The sequence below is a fragment of the Scomber scombrus genome, chromosome 22 (assembly GCF_963691925.1).
Source record: "Scomber scombrus chromosome 22, fScoSco1.1, whole genome shotgun sequence".
Taxonomy (NCBI): domain Eukaryota; kingdom Metazoa; phylum Chordata; class Actinopteri; order Scombriformes; family Scombridae; genus Scomber; species Scomber scombrus.
The window spans coordinates 17,934,378-17,953,649 of NC_084991.1; the positions used below are offsets into that span (position 1 = coordinate 17,934,378).

General features: G+C 38.0%; 1 protein-coding gene across 2 annotated transcripts; it reads right to left on the reverse strand.

Moving 5' to 3' along the window:
• Positions 1–363: 363 nt before the first annotated feature.
• Positions 364–16,892, reverse strand: tspan11 (tetraspanin 11). 2 transcript variants are annotated; one of them, XM_062443973.1, is made up of 8 exons: positions 16,779–16,892; positions 13,646–13,753; positions 10,491–10,682; positions 7,391–7,465; positions 5,838–5,942; positions 5,190–5,348; positions 4,264–4,350; positions 364–1,229 (listed from the first exon to the last, which is right to left on the reverse strand). In XM_062443973.1, the coding sequence occupies exons 2-8, from the start codon at positions 13,730–13,732 to the stop codon at positions 1,170–1,172; spliced, it is 765 nt and encodes a 254-aa protein (XP_062299957.1). In that variant the 5' UTR covers positions 13,733–13,753; positions 16,779–16,892; the 3' UTR covers positions 364–1,169. The 2 variants fall into 2 exon arrangements, with proteins under 2 accessions (XP_062299957.1, XP_062299958.1); XM_062443974.1 differs by lacking the exon at positions 16,779–16,892 and adding an exon at positions 14,894–14,942.
• Positions 16,893–19,272: the final 2,380 nt, after the last annotated feature.

Sequence of the window (19,272 nt, forward strand, 5' to 3'; positions counted from 1 at the left end):
TGTTCTTGCAAAAGTTTAAACAAACAAAGTCAATAGGATACTTCACTTTTTTAAACTTTGAAAGAGAAACAACTGCACCCAGACAGTATGTATTAATCTTACTTCATATGTTAGTTAGAACAGCCAAACCACTTCTATAGTGATAACAAGCATGCTCATGGTTCCAACATGATAGCTATCAGAAAAGAGATGTCAAATGATAAATAAGGCGGTAAAAAACAACTTGCTCCTTGCATTCTTTGGCTCACAGAAAGGTCAGCGTCCTTACAGTAGAGAACGAAACCTTACAATACTGCACATAGTGTGGCAGAGGACCAGTGCCAACCACTAGGTGGAGTTACAAACTCGGGGGTTCTCAAAGTCTTAAGAAGCATTTCAACCATTTAATTTTTTTTTTTTACTTATTAGACTGTGTAAATGTTAAGTTAATTTTTATAACTAACTTACAGTTCAACATTCAGTGCTATTTTCAGGAATACAGACATAAATACAAATATAAAGATAAACTATATTTAATTTGCTGCCAAATATCACAATGCATTTTCAGCTCCCTTTTATAGATTTCAGGCACAGAGTTAAGTGGATTTTCTGAACTAAATAATCATTCACCAGCAGAATTGTGATAGAGGCACATTGTGTTTACAAAAGATACAATACAGTTCCTTTCTTCATCAACAGATACACCCATGTAGAAAGTGCCCTTACTCAGCTTACTCATGAAGCGGAATGACCAATAATAACTCACCATTATATAAATCTCTGCACTGTGAAAACATGAAAAATAATTTGCATCATCATTAGTTGAGAGGAATGTAATAAGTATTTCCCTTCTTTTGTACTGCTCAAAGTAAAGCATGCATCTAAACAAAGGCAACGATGCAACGATGCAACAATGCAACAATGCGACATGCGACATGATGCTCCAGGACGCCGAGATAACGGACGAGTATCGGAAAATTTGAAGTCTGAATCAAAGCTCAAAAAGTACAACAATGTACAAGAGGAAACTAAAATCAGCCTGGTTGGTCTATGGCACCATTTGTTTTTCGCTGCGATGTGGGTGACCTGGAACATGTCTGTGCTGAGTTGAAGATAAAAAAAGGTTGAAATTAGGTGTCAGCATTGTTCCATCTGCCTGTTGAACATGTCGTAGTGGTGGCTCGGTGTGCTCAGTAAGGGTCCATCTTGATCCTTTTGTACAAGCAGCAGGTGAACACCATCCCACAGATCTGAAAACAGGAAGTGTTAGGTCAAAGATTGCTGCTCAGTCACCATGGAGGACTGCAGGAAGCTTGGCTGCTATTGACTGTGAAGGAAGAGGGGTTAAAGGTGAGTGGGTTAGAGACTGCTGGAAGGTATGTAGGTGACTATGGGGGGTGTCAAGAGACAAGCAGCCATTATTGCAGCAAAATGTGTGCACACAGGCTTGCACAATTACATCCCTAATAAAGCACTAGTGGTGTGTACAAAAGCAGATTTATGCGCATTTAATCACCTTTTAATACTCTGTTTTCTACACAGCAAAATGCTTTGGTTCATGAGCAAAAACAGCAAAAAATAAGATGATGACTAAAACAACAACCACTGAAATGTATACTAATGAAATGTGCTTACTGTATGTAATTAGATTATTATAGTTATTATTGAAAATGAAAGACAAATGTAAGAAAAAGGTTTGGTTTTGCTATCTTATTAATCTTCATAGGGGTTTTCTGTAAAACAGTAACAAACCCTGTTTCATTTTCTTCTGGAGGTCTCTACAAACACATGATCTGATGTTTTAACCGCTTGGCCCCAGAATAATAACATTCATGCATACAGAACCTTAAAAAAATACACAAGGCATGATTTACAGCAGCACCCTAATGCAGAACAGCACACAAATATGAAGTACAGAACAGCAGGAACAAATACTGGCTGAAGCCACTAGGCCTGCCAGACTTGATGGATAAGCAGGCAAGTGCTCAGTTTCCATCTTTGAGTCTAAAAGCCCTCTGAGAAAGGGTTATCGAGCGAGTCACCATTGTGTATTGACTCATCACAATCTCTCTTCAGGCAAGTTCTGTTGTTTTGTTCCTTTCTCTGCCACAAACACTGGGGACAACATACAGTATGTGATGGAGCACATAAAAAGCACAGAGGACAATGATATAAGAGGCATAAGTGAGAAAAATGCTTTCTGCTTCTTAATTTTCTTGAAGTCTAATTTGAGAGGATAGAGGATAGAGGATAGTAGTAGTAGAATATCAGTACGAAAATATTTTATTATCCTGGCTGAAGAAGGTGACAGGTATCTGTTGAAGTTACATATATGGGCACCTGAAACATAAATCTAGTCAACATCTTCCTCACTAATCAAGAAACTCAGTGTTCAGGAGAACTATTTTAGAGTGCACGTAACCATAGCAACAGCATAAATGCACACCACATGGTAACGTAACACAAAGAAAAATGAATTGTCTCTGTATTGTCACTTATGTCAATTACTTCTGCAACTATGTCTTATGGATATATGCGTCAGATCATAAATTCTGACTGTGAAATAATATAAAGTCCATATTCATCATACATTTTACCTGATGAATGTCTAAGATCCAAAACCTTGTTTTTTAAAGTGAGAACAAGTGATTATCAATGGGATTATCGAAAACAGCATCCTAAATCCATTCCTGGACCTCACTGCATCCACTATGGTGGACCCATGGCATTCTTCTCTGCGCACACATGGCATGAGACACTATAGTATGAAGGTACATAACATGACTCTTACCATCACACAGCAGCAAAGTTTTGATTAATCAAGCCATTCTCATTATGCGTTTGACCTTTCTCAAGCTATCACATCCTTATCAGCCACAACAGCCCATCATCACGAGATGAGGAATAACAATTTGCAATATAAAGCCAAAGCCAGGAAGCTGCATGCTTCATGCTCACATTAGAACATAAACATTTTTAAACAGCACACATGCAGCCTGCAGATTTCACATTTAACACAGAGAGGAGAGTCACACAAACATGCAGACAGATATCAATTTTCCACAATGCCCTCAAACCTTGTCTCGCCAGTTGATTAAACCACAAAGTTGCTCTAGAGCTAATCACAATGTACCGAAGTCCTCTTCCTCTTCTTTATAGAGCAGATAGATAAAGCAGGCTGTCAAGACTGCCCCGGCCAGCTACAGTTACACCACACATACGGACACAAAGACATACAGTACAGGGCACCATAGACAGGTTAGTTTGGTACACAAATCATACATGTAGTTATGTCATAAAACTTATGACAGCTCTCAGTCAGCTCTAGCAAGACTTTAAACAATATATAATCTTATTTTAGTCAGTTTGATTGGTATTAAGGGACGAGACAGTGGACCAGCATTAAGACAGACTGGAACAGTTGACAAAGACAAGACATACAGGAAATATATGGTAAAAGACAAAGAAAATATACAGAATGATTGGATTATTATTGGATTTGATTATAAAGTATTGAATCATACTGAACAGGCTTGCCGACAGTTTTGTATTTTACATGTATTTCTCCAGACATTCAGCACTTTGTGTATATGCTCAGGATAATCCCTTTAAATTGGGAATCAGAATGCCATTTCCACATTAAAGTGAGGGCTAATCGAAAGCTGTGCGCTTATATTCCCTTGTCACCAGTTATAAGCACCAAGAGGATACATGCCTGGTGATTTCTCATCTGTTGTTGCCGCATTCATTATTACAGCAGAAAACAGTGTCTGACATTATTCTTGGTTTCTGTGTGCCCCAATAAAAAAAACGTTTTAGACTGAACAGCATGCAGAGTAGTGGGCATGTATCAGTCTTACAGATACCACTGGAAAGCATCAAAGCAGGTTTGTTTGGTCTCACGTTTCTCTTAAGTTGATTTACAAAGAGGAGGTGCACAGCTATAAAAGGGCTGTCAGCCAGCACAACATTGTAAAAGAGCACTGTTGTATACCTCTATGGACTCTGTAAACTCTAAAAGCTTGGGTCCATCTCATACTGGGATAAATCAAATAACAGGAACGAACAAAATCTGATAATGATGACTAAAAGGCCAGGGTGAGATGAATAGAAGTGTCCATTTAGAGGTTGTTGACCTGCAATGGTACATTTTCAGAAATGAGAAGATTTAAGCCCTCTCTGTCTGGGTTTGAAAGGTTTAATTAAACAAAGATCGACCAGGCAGGGGTAACAGTGTTCTGCTCCTTCAACAACTGTCTAAACTACATATCATATTTTACTTACCTGCATACAAGCCACTCCTATTCCTACGGCACCAATGACTAACAGGTGATCTGCCAGAAACTTCTCCAGTTTAGTGATGCAACCACCCTGCAGATCCAAAGGAAGTTAAAAAAGTCATATACTAGATCATGCATATGGTTGAAGATATAACTATTAGTCTCCCAAATAGATGTAAATGTAGTAGATAATACAGATAAGTAGTTTGCAAAATTACAAAAAAATACTGATTATATTTTCATCCCAAATCGGAATTGAAAGTATATCAGCACAGCTGTCAACAGAGACAGGTACACTGTATGAATATATTCATCATGTTTTTGTTCAATTCTGAGGGTACAGTACTGTATATCCTCATGTTTATTCATCTTCACATGATGCAGGCAGTGTACTATGAGCTACAAGCAGGGGAACTCGTGGAGTTTGACACAAGAAGGTGCACATTTTCACCTGTGTAGCATGGATAAGCTGTCAAAAACCTAATGTTTTATTCATTTCCAGAGAGCTCATTCTATCAGAAAAAAAAGTGTTTTCTCTGTTTTTCTCTCCATTTTAGATCATGAAGTGATATATCAAGAGGAGAAAGTCTCTAGTATTCTAATGATCATTGCTGTGTTAGTGTCAGCAAGCCAAGTCCAGTTAACATATCGAACGTTACACTTTAATGAACTTATTCATTGGCCAATATTTCAATTTCATATATAGAATCTAAAAAAGAAATCAAGTCAGACAGAACAGAACAGCTGTTGAAGTCAGTCTTGGGAGTCAGCATAACATACTATTTCACAAAAAGGGTGTTATAAAGGGAGCACCTCCTTCAAAGTGTTAAACATCATAATTAAGCTACAGAAAAATATGCTAGAGATCAGACTTAATATGGTGCTTATCATTAAGCCATTTTATTTCCCAGACCCATGTAACCTACTGACCTCCACCTTGTAGACGTTAGAGGGATGGTCTCTCCTGCCACAGTGAGGGGTGATGGTCTTGCAGCAGCTATCAGGCACCACCCTGCCTTCTGCCTGCTTTGACGAAATGTACACGCTCATCGTCCAGTCATGGGAGTTGTTGCTGCCACAGCACTTAAACTGTACAGAGATTAAAGTGAAAGCAGGGGACATTTTTTACTCGTGATGTCACATACTGTAGAATAAAGATACAAATCACTCTTATATTTGTGATAATGGATCCAGTTTTAAGGGATTATATATATTTTTTTTTTGTTTAATGCAGTTTCTTTCAATAACTACACTGTCAGCTTTGATCAATGTTGCAGCTGAAGAGAGTGGCGTCTCCTTCTTCTCAGACATGGACAAAATTACTGCAGCTCTGGCTTTTCACTACTGATTTTTGGAACAATACTTTATGAAAATCCTAATGGATAACACAGGCCTGTGAGCAATTCCTTCTACTGAATCTCAGCATAATTTATAACAATTTAACATATGGTAGCTGCAGACAGAGTCATGGAAAATTCATTTATCACCAAGTACGTATGCACGTTGAAAGAAAGTGCAGCTTATAATTTTGTATAAACCAAATGAAACCTCAGAGGTTTTTGCAAATATAGTCCATACATCCTGTTGTAGTCTGTCCACAGCTAATGAGATGGCATCCTTCCCTGGCTGGGAGTAGTTCTCCGTCATAGTCTGGTTGAGATGTTGCTTCAGCTCCTCACTCAACTGGAAATGAATGAACAAAGACACACACACAGACACACACACACACACACACACACACACACACACACACACACACACACACACACACACACACACACACACACACACACACACACACACACACAGACACACACACACACACACACACGCACACAAACACACAACAGTGAGTATTTGTGGGAGAGAGCCAAATTTACTTTGTAACCACACGCTTTATTTATTACAAATGGAACATAAATATGTACAGAACAGAAATGCAACAATGTGTAGGAGCAAAGACAACAAGATAGACAAGTAGCATCTCCCACACATCTATGAGTGCTGTTATTGAAAAGCCAGATGAACAACACATTACAAAAATAGACTTAAAGCATAGCCTTTAATGTGTGTTTTTGTGTGCCTCCATGCAGAGGCATAAACACTCACAACAAAGAGAATCAGCGAGAGAGAGAATAAGAGCCCTTATCTTTAAAATGATTCAATCCTGTACCAAACCTTTTCCATTATAATAAATCACAGAGCTTGTCCAGATAGCGGAGTGCACTTTGCAGACCTAGCTGACTGACAGGCAGATGTTTGTGCGATAACAAGATCGTGTGTTAGATGAACTCCACATATTGAACATAATGCTCAGTGGAGGTGGCAAACGGTGACAACCTACATTAGCATATAAAAAGAAGGTGTCTACTGTAGATTCTCCAGTTCATCAACAACCTGTGATATTGAACAAAGACCACTGGGAACTTTTTTCACATAGGAAAACAAGACTTACAAGAGTTACAGCGACACTGGTGGCTCTGTGAGGCTGCACTTAAGACACATCGCTGGTTTGAGCTAAATGCTAACCTCAGCATGATGCATCCTCACAATAACAATACCAACTGTCATTTGTTAAGTCAAATATTTACGACGCTCTTCATTTTGGTTTAGTGTGTTAGCATGATAACTTATGCTAATTAGCACAAAACACAAAGTGCAGTTGAGGCTGATGGTAATGGTATTCATTTTCTGGTCAAAATGTATAATTTATGCAGAACCAAATTGTCTGAACTAAATTTCACACTCTAACTTCAGTCAAAATCACCCAGATGATACAGATAATCAAAGAGTAAATTAACATGCAGCTGAAGACAACAACAACATGAACAAAAATAATAATAATAATAATAATAATAATAATAATAATAATAACAATAACAATAATAATTGATTTTTAAGTATCTATATTGCTTTTGGGCACCTATGCCATTGTGATTTAATAAAATGTATATAGTTTTACTTTAAATTCAAATGCAGGAACATGCTTTGACAATTTGGATTTTCCTCATAAAGCACTGCTCCAGACTACTACATCTGTCAAGCACTCTATAAATAAAACGTATTGTCATATTATTATCATTATTATTCTTATTAACAACAAAAATCTATCATAAGCAGTGATTGCTTACCTTCTGGTAATAGACATAGGCCAGCACTCCAGCAACCAATTCAATCAGGAAGATGAACAGCAGGCAGAAGAAATACTGCAGATGAAAAAGTGAAGAAGAAATTCAACAGAATTAGAGAAAAACACTTAATTCAGACGTTTCAGCCTCAGAGTCATCAGAACAGTTATACCCTCGGGTAACTCATTTGAGAAAGTTGTTCACACTTGTGACGGCTCAATAAAGACATCAACTGTCACTGTGCTGCAACTGTCACTCCCAAAACAAATGGCGATGCTGCACAAAAAAAGAAACAACCAGAAGGCTATTTGTTGAGTTAGATTTCTCTCTGGCATCTTCTAAGGAGTGTTCCACGCTGATTGAAAGCGGTTCCTATTATGTATCATAATTAACTTCAAAATACAATCTTAGCAAAAACTGAATTAAGGTGATATGTTCCATCACCATGTGCTTGTATTCCTCAGGAAGACATTGAAATAATATTGTAAATGAAACTAAAACGAAATTACCTAAACCTTGAAATCAATATGTCACGTAAATGAATGACACTGATGGTTTGATTGTAACTTTCATCCTTAATGATGAGGACTATTGTACGTACTGATATGGAGAGCATAGTTATATATAACAGATCGCCCCCTCAATTAGAGAGCTCTGATACACTGTTGGGGAATAAGCAGGCTAAAAACTACAGCTTTCAAAAACTCAAATAACACAAGCACAAACTTTTGTCATTCATACAGTATATACCACAACTCCTTCTATTTTGTATTCGTTTTGAATTTAATACTAGTTTTTCTTTTCATTACCTATAACATCAGCTAAACAATTTGAGTGAAAAGTTGAATCTTTAAAGAAAAAAAATCTTAGTATTTGGTTTGTCCCTCTTTTGCTTTAATGACAGCAGCACTGAAACTGGCACGGACTCTGCAATTTTGTGCAAAACCTGATGAGCCATGTTATCCCAGCATGATTTGACAATGTTCCAAAGAGCTTTTTTTTCATGTCACAGAATCAGAATACTTTCTCAGTCTTCAAGTGCCTCCATAAATGTTCAATGGGGTCATAGTTAGGACTCCGTTGCCTCCTTTAGTCTTCAAGTAGGTCTTTCAAAGCTTTGAGGTGTGTTTGAGGTCATTATCCTGCTGCAGTATGAATACTTCTTCACAAAGATGCAAACCAGAGGGTGTAGCATGCCTCTGAAGAATGGAGTGGTACTTCTCCTTGATCAGGGTGGAGTCAATTTGGAGCAGGTTTCCAACTCCAGAGTTGGCAAAACACCCCCCACCTCCATCTTTCACTGTGGGTTTCAATTTATCTCATGTTCATCTCCTCACATACAACACTCTCTTCCTCATTAAACAGAACTTTTTTTCCCAGTCATCCAGTGTGAAATGCTGATATTTATTAGTCCACCCCAAGCGTTTGGCCTTGTTTCCCCTCCTGAGAAGTGGTTTAGAAACTCCTACTCATCCTCTGAGACCGCTTCAAGATAGCCTCCTATTGACTGTACCTTTGCTGATTGGAGTGTCGAGTTCTTTATTTAGGAACAATCTGTATCTGTGATGAAGTTGCTTTTCTATCTCTAAGGGAACTTAGCTTGATGTATTGATCTTCTGATGGTGTTTTGAACTAACTTTCTATCCAACATACAGAATACAGAGAACATACAACGTGGAGGAGATGTATATGGCCACATAAAACAAAAACACACACAAATAACTAATAAGGCCCACTTGCCACCTGTCACAGAGTGGGACACAACAGTTTGACAGCATCAACAGCTTTGCTCAAGGCCATTATAGAGAGACAGATGCTACTACCCAACTTGCACGACGTGGGAGACAAAGTGATGGCAAAATCTCGATAAAATAAACAGCTGTGGGGGAGCAATGATCTCGGCGAATTAATATTTGTGACACTTAAGCAAATGTTCACTTCTGTTTTGCAGTTATCACAGTAATTAGAATATGCAGAAACACAGCCTGCTTTGTATCTCTTGGTTACAAGATTTCAAAAAACACTCCAGTCTTTGTGTGCATGCTGCCCACACAAAATTCCAACTTCACCATACACACAAATGCAGTTACATACTGGCATCAATCATTAATCTCAACAAAACTAACCTATAAATACCACATCAATATAGTTGGTGTTCAACCAAAATGCACCACAGACTTCAAATCCTCCCAACACATCCACCTCTTCACTCCTGCAAGCCCCTTTCTTTCTCCTATTACTCCATCAATCAACAGTGGATAGATCTATAAATAGTCCTGCGGCAGCGAACGTTCACCTCCTGCCTGCTTCTCTCCCACCGGGCCCTGTCTCTGTAAAATAATGAGGACAGTAAGGGCCCTGTCAGAGTCATTTTTCAGCATCCAGTGATACACCTTAGACCAGGCAGAGGATGGACATGCGGTACGTGTGGTATAGGCTGTGTGGTATATGCCATTGTTGTATAAAGAAAGTATGGCTACGCAAAATTTAAAATGTGCAAAAGTCAATACAATGTATCCCCAAACTTGCATTTAAAAGGTTGAATTAAAAGCTACAACCTGTAGTCCCTTTGGAGACCTCTTCAGTCCAAAGTTGGTAGTTTATTACATCAAAATGAATATTTTTGGTTAAAAAAGCAAGAAATTGTTTTTGATTTGCCAAATCAAGAGTGATAGTCTAGAGAACAACACTATTCTATTTAATTTATCATTATGGGTACATGTTCTCATATGAGGTGAATTGCAAGTAATGGGTTGACTTGGTCTCAGTCATATACAAAGACACTCACATCAAGGGTACAGTGGAAGTTAACTGAACTTAGGCCTTCTCAGAGAAAACTACACTGCTTTGAATGGAAAACACTACCAGTCAAAGTTTTGGACACACTTCCTCATTAGAGTGAACAGGAAGCTGTGTCCACACTTTTGACTGCTACTGTATTTTAAACTGTTTTATTTTAAAGGCTCGAAAAAATAGCAGCTTTTAAGTAAGCACATTCCTTCATCACATACTGTACATATTATATCATGTACCCAAACCTTACAACTGAGCATATAAAGGCAAGGACCTCAGTATAACCCCCTCCATAGGTCCAGCGTCTCACCGTAGACAGACAGCTTTTCTGCTCCCGGATGACGGCACAGCAGCCCAAGAAGCCAGTGACCACCACAAGGCCACCAGCCAGGATAAGAATATATGTTGAGACAGCAAAAGTACTGGAGGCCAGCAAACTCAAATAGTCACTCTTCTCCAACAGTGTCCAGATTCCTACACCCAAAACTGCTGCTCCTCCAACCTGAAAGAGAGGGAGAGAGGAAGTGTTGGGGAGATAAAGACATTACAACGCCAGAGATCATATAAAACCAACATGTGTTATGGATATGGGTGTGTCTTCAAAGGACGGAAAAGATGAAAAGACCAGATAAAGGCTCAATAAATGCATGCTGAAAAGGTAAGGGTCATAAACTCAAGAGACAGTAATGGAGCAAGCAGAGATACTGTATGTATGACTTGAATGGAAAAAATTTGTGTAATCTAAATTCAATCTTAAAGAAAGACAAAAAAAGACCAAAGAGTAGGGAGCAGGAAGAGCAGGAAGTGATAAACAGGATGTGAGTTCAATGCCACTCAATGAGATAAAAAAAGCAACAACTTGAGAGAACGTTGAATGGGGGGGGGGGGCGCGCACAATAGAGTGCAGAAAAGAAAGAGAAAATAAGAAGGGGAAACAGAGAGAGAAGTGGTCAGGCCTTAAGGAGGGCAAGGAGCAGGAAGAATTCAGAGGTTGCAGTAGTCAGGGCATAATGACCACTTCCTTCCAAACAAGTCCTGGATAACAAACCCAGGGTGGCGTCCAGATCTGTTCCTCTCATCAGTTTCACAAGCACATGGATAGGAAATGCCTGAGTGTGTCTTTCCCCTTCATCCTCCAATCCCTTTCTATCAAAGGCCAGATCCCCCTTCTCATAACAACAGAAGCCCGACCAAGGAGGCACCACTTGGATACATGAATGACCCAGAGGAAGACAACATTTAGGACTTCTCTTTCATGTTTAACCAGCACAATAAGAAAGTGCTACTGTGTTATCATAAACTGATCAATTATAATTATAATCAAATCTTACAATCTATTTCTCAATTAATCCAAACAATTTCAAAACCTTTGTAAAGCCTGTTTAGGTTCAGATTTAAGCAGGAGTATTGCATTGTCCGCATGTACCACACAATCAAAATAGGAACCCGCTCATAAAAACATTGCTCCATTGCTTCGGCCTACTAGTGAACCAAAAATCCATCAGGCACCTTTAAGTAACTAAAGCTTTACATACTTTAATATTTAAGAACTACAACTCAAATATTGATATTCAAATGACTAAAACTCAAGTTTGACCAGATATATAATGGATTAGATATTTATCTATGACTAAATGAATGTTTTGTACATTGCTCTTTACTAATAAACAAATGGAGATGAAAATAGTCTGAATATTACAAAGCCTGGCTCTGTACTATGGCAACAAAATCTGCCAATCAACACCTCCAAAGCAAGTAACCATTCAACAGACAGCTATGAGATCGGGGTCAATGTTCTTATCAAGTCAAAAGAGTGTTTCCCAAAAGATCTAATTATTCCTTAAATCAGCTTGCAATCAAATCTAAAATTGAATCAGGCATTGGAGCCCAACCAGAGTGCTTGAAGCCGACAAGTGTCAAAGCCACTGTGTTCTTACAAAAGATGTATCCACGCCCGCCCCGCCAAAACGATTCAGTGGTGGACAAAAAAGTCTGAAAATTCATGTGTTAATGTCAGCAAAAAATATGGAATAGAGTCTGAAATTCCGCAGAGGAGAGGGAGGCTATGGGTTTCCTCGTGAGATGATTTTTAAGAAGGTGACAAGAGATTTAACCAAAGCCTGAAGATAAAGCTTGATCCTTTTTTCCTGTCTTTAACCTCTCCCACGCACACACAGATCTGTCAGTCTCTCTGATCCGTCAGCACACTGACTCTGCCTCAGATTCTGAAAATGTTTCAAAGTGACCCCAGACGGTCTGCACACTAGATGTAAGAGTTTACAGTTTTAGCAGCAAACTGCAGCATCATAAAGTGTGGTGCCAGGAAGCAGGTTTGATACACTGTTCCCCATCGTACACTGACAAGCCCTAAATAATCTATGACTCACTTTGAGCCAAGTCCACAGCTCAGCCTTTTCAGACCTAGAACTCACTTTAATCCTCTCCCTGTTTCTACATGGCTCTTTCCATCTATTACCTGCAGTGTTCAAGGAGCATTAAAGCATTTTTACTGTGTGTCATAAATAGGCCCATCACAAAAAACACTGTTGTTAGATGATATATTGTCCCAAATATAATTGCAATAAACGATGTTATCATGATTTTAAGACCATATATTGCCTCAGTTGCAGTTAATATGGTAACACCCATTTAAATACAATCATACCTGCAGCCCAAATACATCACCCACGCATCCCCAGCATTTGTTCACTAGTGGAAGTGGAAAGTTTTGGGAGAATTTGGGATTTCTAGAAATGTCAGGAGGCATTTTTATATGGTGGGACATTTTTGATGCTAACAAAAAAAAGATTAGAAGAAGAAGTTAAGTATTTCATATGAGGCTGAGATTGTAACTACAATGAGAGTGTCTGGTCTACCTTTAAGGTCAGTCAAGCTTCAGTTAGCCTGGTCAGGCTAGGCTAACCCATTGTCACTAACTTCGGGGTAACCCCCTTCATTTTAATCGGCAGGTGGCAAACAAGACCTAGGAACTTGGTTTGAGGAATTGTAGCATTTATTAACTTTAATTATTAAATAGCCTAAACTGTACACACATTACAATGCTACATTTACAGCTAAACTGCTAACTACTCTCTATTCTGGTTGCCAGCACCAACCTCACTGTCACACACATCCACATTATTTTTCTCAATAGACCACACACTCTTTGCGCACCTCTCTTATGTAAAGAAACACACATGGAAATTATCATGACAGACCTGGTATGATTCCTTTAATGCCTTTGATGCCTTTAATTTTAAAACTTTGGTTGATCATTTATACTAGCAGTCACTGTAAGACCTGTCAGTGCCAAAAAAGTTGAATTTTAAGATTATATGCTCACTGAGTTAAGAGTTGCAAATAAATACAAATGAATAGATGACAAAGAGAAATCGCTTTAAGGGTTTTAGCTTTTTGTGGTTGAAGGTATCACAAAAAGGTGATTTCCTACTTATTGCCACTTACCCAGAAGAGAAAGTTGAAAACAAAAAGCAGGTACTTGAAACACACAGTCATCCAGTCCTCCTGGTTATCTTTATAAGCACCCGTCATCTTCCTTTCTCCAGTTCAATCCTGAAATTACAGATTAATCCTCAGTACAAGAAGAGGATAGTGGGAAATATAAAACATTCTATAGCAGAAATATTGGCAGCCATGATTAAAAAGCTTTCACAAAAAACTTAAAAACATTAGGAGTCATAAATGTGTTTTTCTTCTTGTTCCTTCAATTCAATGCTTGAGCTTCAACTGTGCAGAGTTTGACACTAAAAGACTGTTTTCACATTCAGCTGCTTCAACATTAATAAACCTGCTGGTTACAAGTATTCAATTTATATGAAATTGAATGTATAATGTTTACTACTCATATAACCCCAAATAAGTCTAAGTCACAGTATAATTTAATTCCTTCGCCTCTGATAATGCACAAGTTTTGTCTCTGCAACAACAAACACACAAATACTGACACTGGCAGATAAGTGAAGCATAAGGCAAAATAAACCTAGTCGTGTCAAAACCCAGCTTATTATGCCATTAGACGATGCATAAAATGTGTGCCACAACAAGTGAGATTAATCCGAGTTGTTTTGTTTACTTAAAAAGGGATACAGGTGCCTATCAAAAGTCATAACAAAAGAATTATCTCAGCGGCAACATTACTGCAAGCCCCTTTTTAGCAGTCGCAATTTACTTGTTTGAATAGTGAGTCAAATAAAATTTCTCGGGTATAGCTCTCACATTTCTACTCCGCACAGCTCCCAGATGATCACACAGTGGGGTAAGTATTTTTTCCTCCCTTTAAGTCACTGAACTGCAACTTGAACATTTTCTATTTTAACTCCCTCTGCTATACTACTAAAATCAAGGGCTCTGTCAGTTGTTTAGTGATGTAGCATCCAAGCTGACATTATCATAATCTGTTATTATATTCACGAACCCCAACTTTAAATTATTCATAGCACTGTACAGTACATAAACCTCTGAATGATTAATTGAGCGCAAAGTTTCAGTTCTATAAATAAAAGGCCATGAGGTGGGAAGCCCTTAGACCCATAACATTGATCTACACAGTATCCATCAGTGGAAAGCACCAAAGGAAAAAAAAGTGTGGGTGTTGTTTTGACTAGAGGTTTAAACGGTAAAACAGTCAGTGCAGGTAGTATTTGTGAAGGAGGAGGAGATTACTTATGATGCTTAATCAAGCCATAAACTTACATATGGTACTTAGACAAATTAGCAGCCTTGTAGAAGGATTGCTTTATCTGTATGACATTTTTCCACTTACTTCTAGTATAAAAAAAGAGAACAGAATTTCATGGCAACATCAAAAGCGACATCTTTTTTTTACACAAAGAGTCATGTTGCTCTGGATAATCTATATCTCACTGTAAATAGTTAATAGTTTCATTGGGACGACTTCTTCGGATTTAAGTGTGCACTGTGTTTTATAGTGTAATATGACACAATTTCTCAAATGACACACAAAGTTTTGGATGATGTGATGACAACAAAATAAAATATATTTACTACTACTGTATTAGGATTATGGACAAAATCAAATATCATGATATTTTTAACCAAATACCAAATATGTCTCTATCACGAATCGATATAATATAGATATATTGCCCAGCCATAGTTAGGATGAAAACAGACTCCTAAGAAATAGACATCTCCAGAACTTGTGAAATAACATTTTTGTGGCAGGTACTGCTTTTTACTGTCATTTATAGTCGCCATCTAGCTGTTTATCTTGCTGAAACCTCCATGTGTGCAGCGCAGCAGCAGAGAGACAGCAGTGGAGAGTTGACTACAACTAAACGAGTTATGTTCACTTCAGCCATGCATGTTTATGCAGCTACACTACTTTGCTTACTTGCAGCGTGGTGAACAATGCGCTTGCGCAGTAAAGCCCAAAACTGATCTATAAACTATCAACGCAGAGTAACGTGTCACTTTGATAGCTTGTACATCAGTTGTTTTAGATGCATGGTAGTGATTGAATGAACACTCAAAGCGGATATAGATTGTTATTGGCTAAGTGAGGGATATATACTTGATGACATCAACCAGCACATCGTTACAACAACAATTAAGATATGACCGTAGACGATATATCACACACACCCTTATGGGATTATGATATGTTATAGTTTGATAATTAACTGTAGTGCATAAAATGACATCAGTGCAAATAACTACAAATTAAAAAAACAAAGCAAAATCATATGTACACATATTTAACTTGAGTTGAGAAAAAGTATCAGATAAACATAAAATGCTGCCTATATAACTTTAAAAAACAATATCAGCACATTTTGGATAACATGGTTGATAATATCAGCTGACTAATGTATCAGCATGGCTCTATAATAAAGTCATGGTGGTAACTGTTTTCCACTGCTATAATTAGAAAAAATGCTGATTAATTGTCCTATTATGGTATTAAAGAAAGAAAATAAAAAATATACTCAATGTTGTACAGGACTTCACATTTATAAATTCTGATAATAACTTTAATGCAAGTACAACATAGTTCCCTCCCTGTATTCACCTGAAGTCACCTATGGCCGCCCAACTTTAAATATGAATGCGCCGTTTTTGACATGAGTGTCATGAGCCAAGACATTGCACTCTATTTCTCAATTTATAGTTTAACTGTAGTATTTTAGGAGGCACCTATTTCCAACGTGGTTAGTTATGTTTGAACACCCAAGGTAACCAGGCCCACCACTGTTGTTAAATGACCATTGTTAGTCCAGATGCGTTCACTTTCCCACTAATAAGGTGGTTTCTTCTAGGACGGATGTGCCCTGCCTCGGTGATTTCGGACTTTAACCACTGCAGGTGTCCTTCAGCGTCACACGTAGCCCATAAATCAAGATAATATAAAGCCTTTCACGGTTTAACAGCGTATTTTCAAACTTTCTTAGCTACAGGATGGGATGTAAACTCGAGCATCCTGGAAAAACAAAAAACAAAAAACAAAAAACATCCCTCTACCTGCGTCGTTGATGCCCAGGACAAAGTTTAACCAAATTATATCGCTGTTACATCCACAAACTAACCTTTGTCGCCTCATAGCCGACAACATACTCACCAGACCGACGTTGAGTGAGGAATAATGTCCCTGTTTTGTTGCTCTTCCCGTCAAATCACAGAGCACGACACTGCAGCAGTGAACGTGTAGTCCAGCCAAGCTTGTTGCTCAGGCTGTCCGACAGCAGGTTTGCGCGGATGCTGCATTCAGGTGCACCTCGTTTTTGAGTATTACAAGACTTTTACAGTCTGCTCAGAAGTAGCAGTCCAACATTTAAGAGCCAGGTCATTGAGACAATCGGAGCTTTTTTGTACTTCAGTGACAACACAAAATGTGGAGGGGGAAAAAAACATATTTTATACAAACAGAAGAGGTGCTTTCTGTACTAGATTTAGCTATTAGTGTGTTTTTTGTGTAGTCTCTGTGTAAATGGACACAAACACTACAAAATGTAATCAATAAATCTACATATAAATTCAACATAGTGTAATGCTAACTGCAATAAACACATAAACATATGCAATAGAAACACACATATGCAATAACAACTATTAAGCTCATGTATAAGCTTACAATATGTTGTGGATACTAAGACTGTATTACACTTAAGGTGTCAAATTATTTCCGACAAGACTAGTTATTCAAATGGTGTATTACACATGCTGCATTAAATTCTCAGAATATAAATATTTATTCAATTTTATTTTCACTATAATTGTTTCTATTCTGACAGTCCTTGAAGGCAGCACAGTGTGAACAGGGTCAATGTGAAGTGACAAAGAAGGAAATGGAGTTGCTGCCCTCCACCTTATACCCGATAGGCTGAATACCAACGTGCTGTTAACAACATAACCTTGGTTACAATGTAACCACATAACACCTTGAGTATTTCACAATGAGTTGTACATGAATAAACAAAGATAAAGCCAGGGGGAAAGCACAGAGTAAAGTAAACACAGCATCAAAAGTGGTGTGTAGGAGCTTTTTGCAAGGCCATTGTTGCATAAATTAAAGTATATATTAATACATGTAAAGTAGAAATATGAATTATGAAACCAAATCAAGCCAGGAAGACTAACAAATAATCGTCAAATTGCTCTTAATCATATAAAGCAGACTACAAAATGCTTCAACCATACCCAAAGGGAGAGATGGTAATTTGGTATTTTAGCAATGAGCTAATCAACACTGATTTACGTGTTTAGAATTAGTTGCCTTTTTAAATTCATTAATGATACAAAATCTAAAAGACAATAATAGAAAATAATTTTTAAAAGGATGGAAAAGGAGAAAAGGACACAGAACACTTCACAAGTAATACATCATGATTGTATTTGGCAGGTACTTGTAACCATTATCATGACAAAAATGTCAATAATAAAAAGCAACTGACGGCAAGACTTCTTTGACTAAAACAGACTCTTCAGTATGTATTTTCTTCTTTTTCCACCTTACTAATTCAATAAGCTTGCAAGCTATTAGGAGGAGATGATGGCTGCAGGGGGAGGACTACTGCAGTGGTCACCTGCACTGGCGACAATCAGTCTACCAAAACAACATTACTTAGCACAGGATGTCATCCATCAGGTCAAGCTTTCCCCCAATAAACATCATCCAACCAGAACATGAAAAAATACAGTATGTCATCAATTTGTGGGTAGGAATTTGGAGCATGTCTGTTTTCCATTTCTTCATATTTGCATTAGTGACACATGGTCGAACAAGCAGAAATGTGGTTTCACCCCTAATGCCAGCTCATTTCTATGCTGAGCCAGTGCTCCTCTGTCCAGTCTCATTCTGCTGTTAGTTTATCGCCTCTCGTGCTTTGTGGCCTGCTAAGCTCGCTAATGCCTTCTCCCATACGGGGGGTAGGAACAGGGCATGACTGAGCATGCAAGTAAATACAAACTGGTTAAGGGGAAAGCAAACATGATGCATGGGTGTGTGCGTGTGTTTGCATGAGAGACAAAGAGAAAATAGGTATGTGTCTAACAAAAAACAAAAATAAGAGAGAGAGATGAGCCAGAATTGCACAATGATGAATACAATGCCTAGCTTAAACTGAAATGCTGAATTATATTAAATTATACAGGGAAATGCTGTTGTGAAACATTGTTTGCATTGTTAAATCACAATTTTTTTGGCTTTCTTTCAAGCCCTATGTAAACGTAATAAATTCAGTAAATCTTATTGAGAAAGAAAATTCTAAACCATTTTTTCAGTTTCCTGTTCTGTCCTTTGTATTATATCAATATATTTCCCAGTCTACCCACATTCCAATCAATTATTTTATTCTAGAGATGGACGTCCAGTTCCAAAAGCATTAATCCAAACCCATCTCCACTCCGCTGCCGCTTGTTGTGCCTGACCTCTTGTGGTCAGAGTCACCTGGAAGCCACATGACGGCATGGCATAGCTCAAGTTTGACAAAGTTATGAAGAGATGGTCATATCTGCAACAGGCAGATGATGAGTGTAAGATTTCAGTAAAGATAACATAAATGTTTACACACAGGTCAGTGAAGAAATACAAACATATCTGGACTGTGCTATAT

Excerpts from the sequence above, each read along its gene's own strand:
- tspan11 (XM_062443973.1), bottom strand. The coding sequence starts at position 13,732 with ATGACGGGTGCTTATAAAGATAACCAGGAGGACTGGATGACTGTGTGT. Across the intron at positions 5,943-7,390 it reads CCTATGTCTATTACCAGAAG|TTGAGTGAGGAGCTGAAGCA; the intron begins GTAAGCAATCAC and ends ATTCATTTCCAG. Across the intron at positions 5,349-5,837 it reads TGGACAGACTACAACAGGAT|TTTAAGTGCTGTGGCAGCAA; the intron begins GTATGGACTATA and ends ATCTCTGTACAG.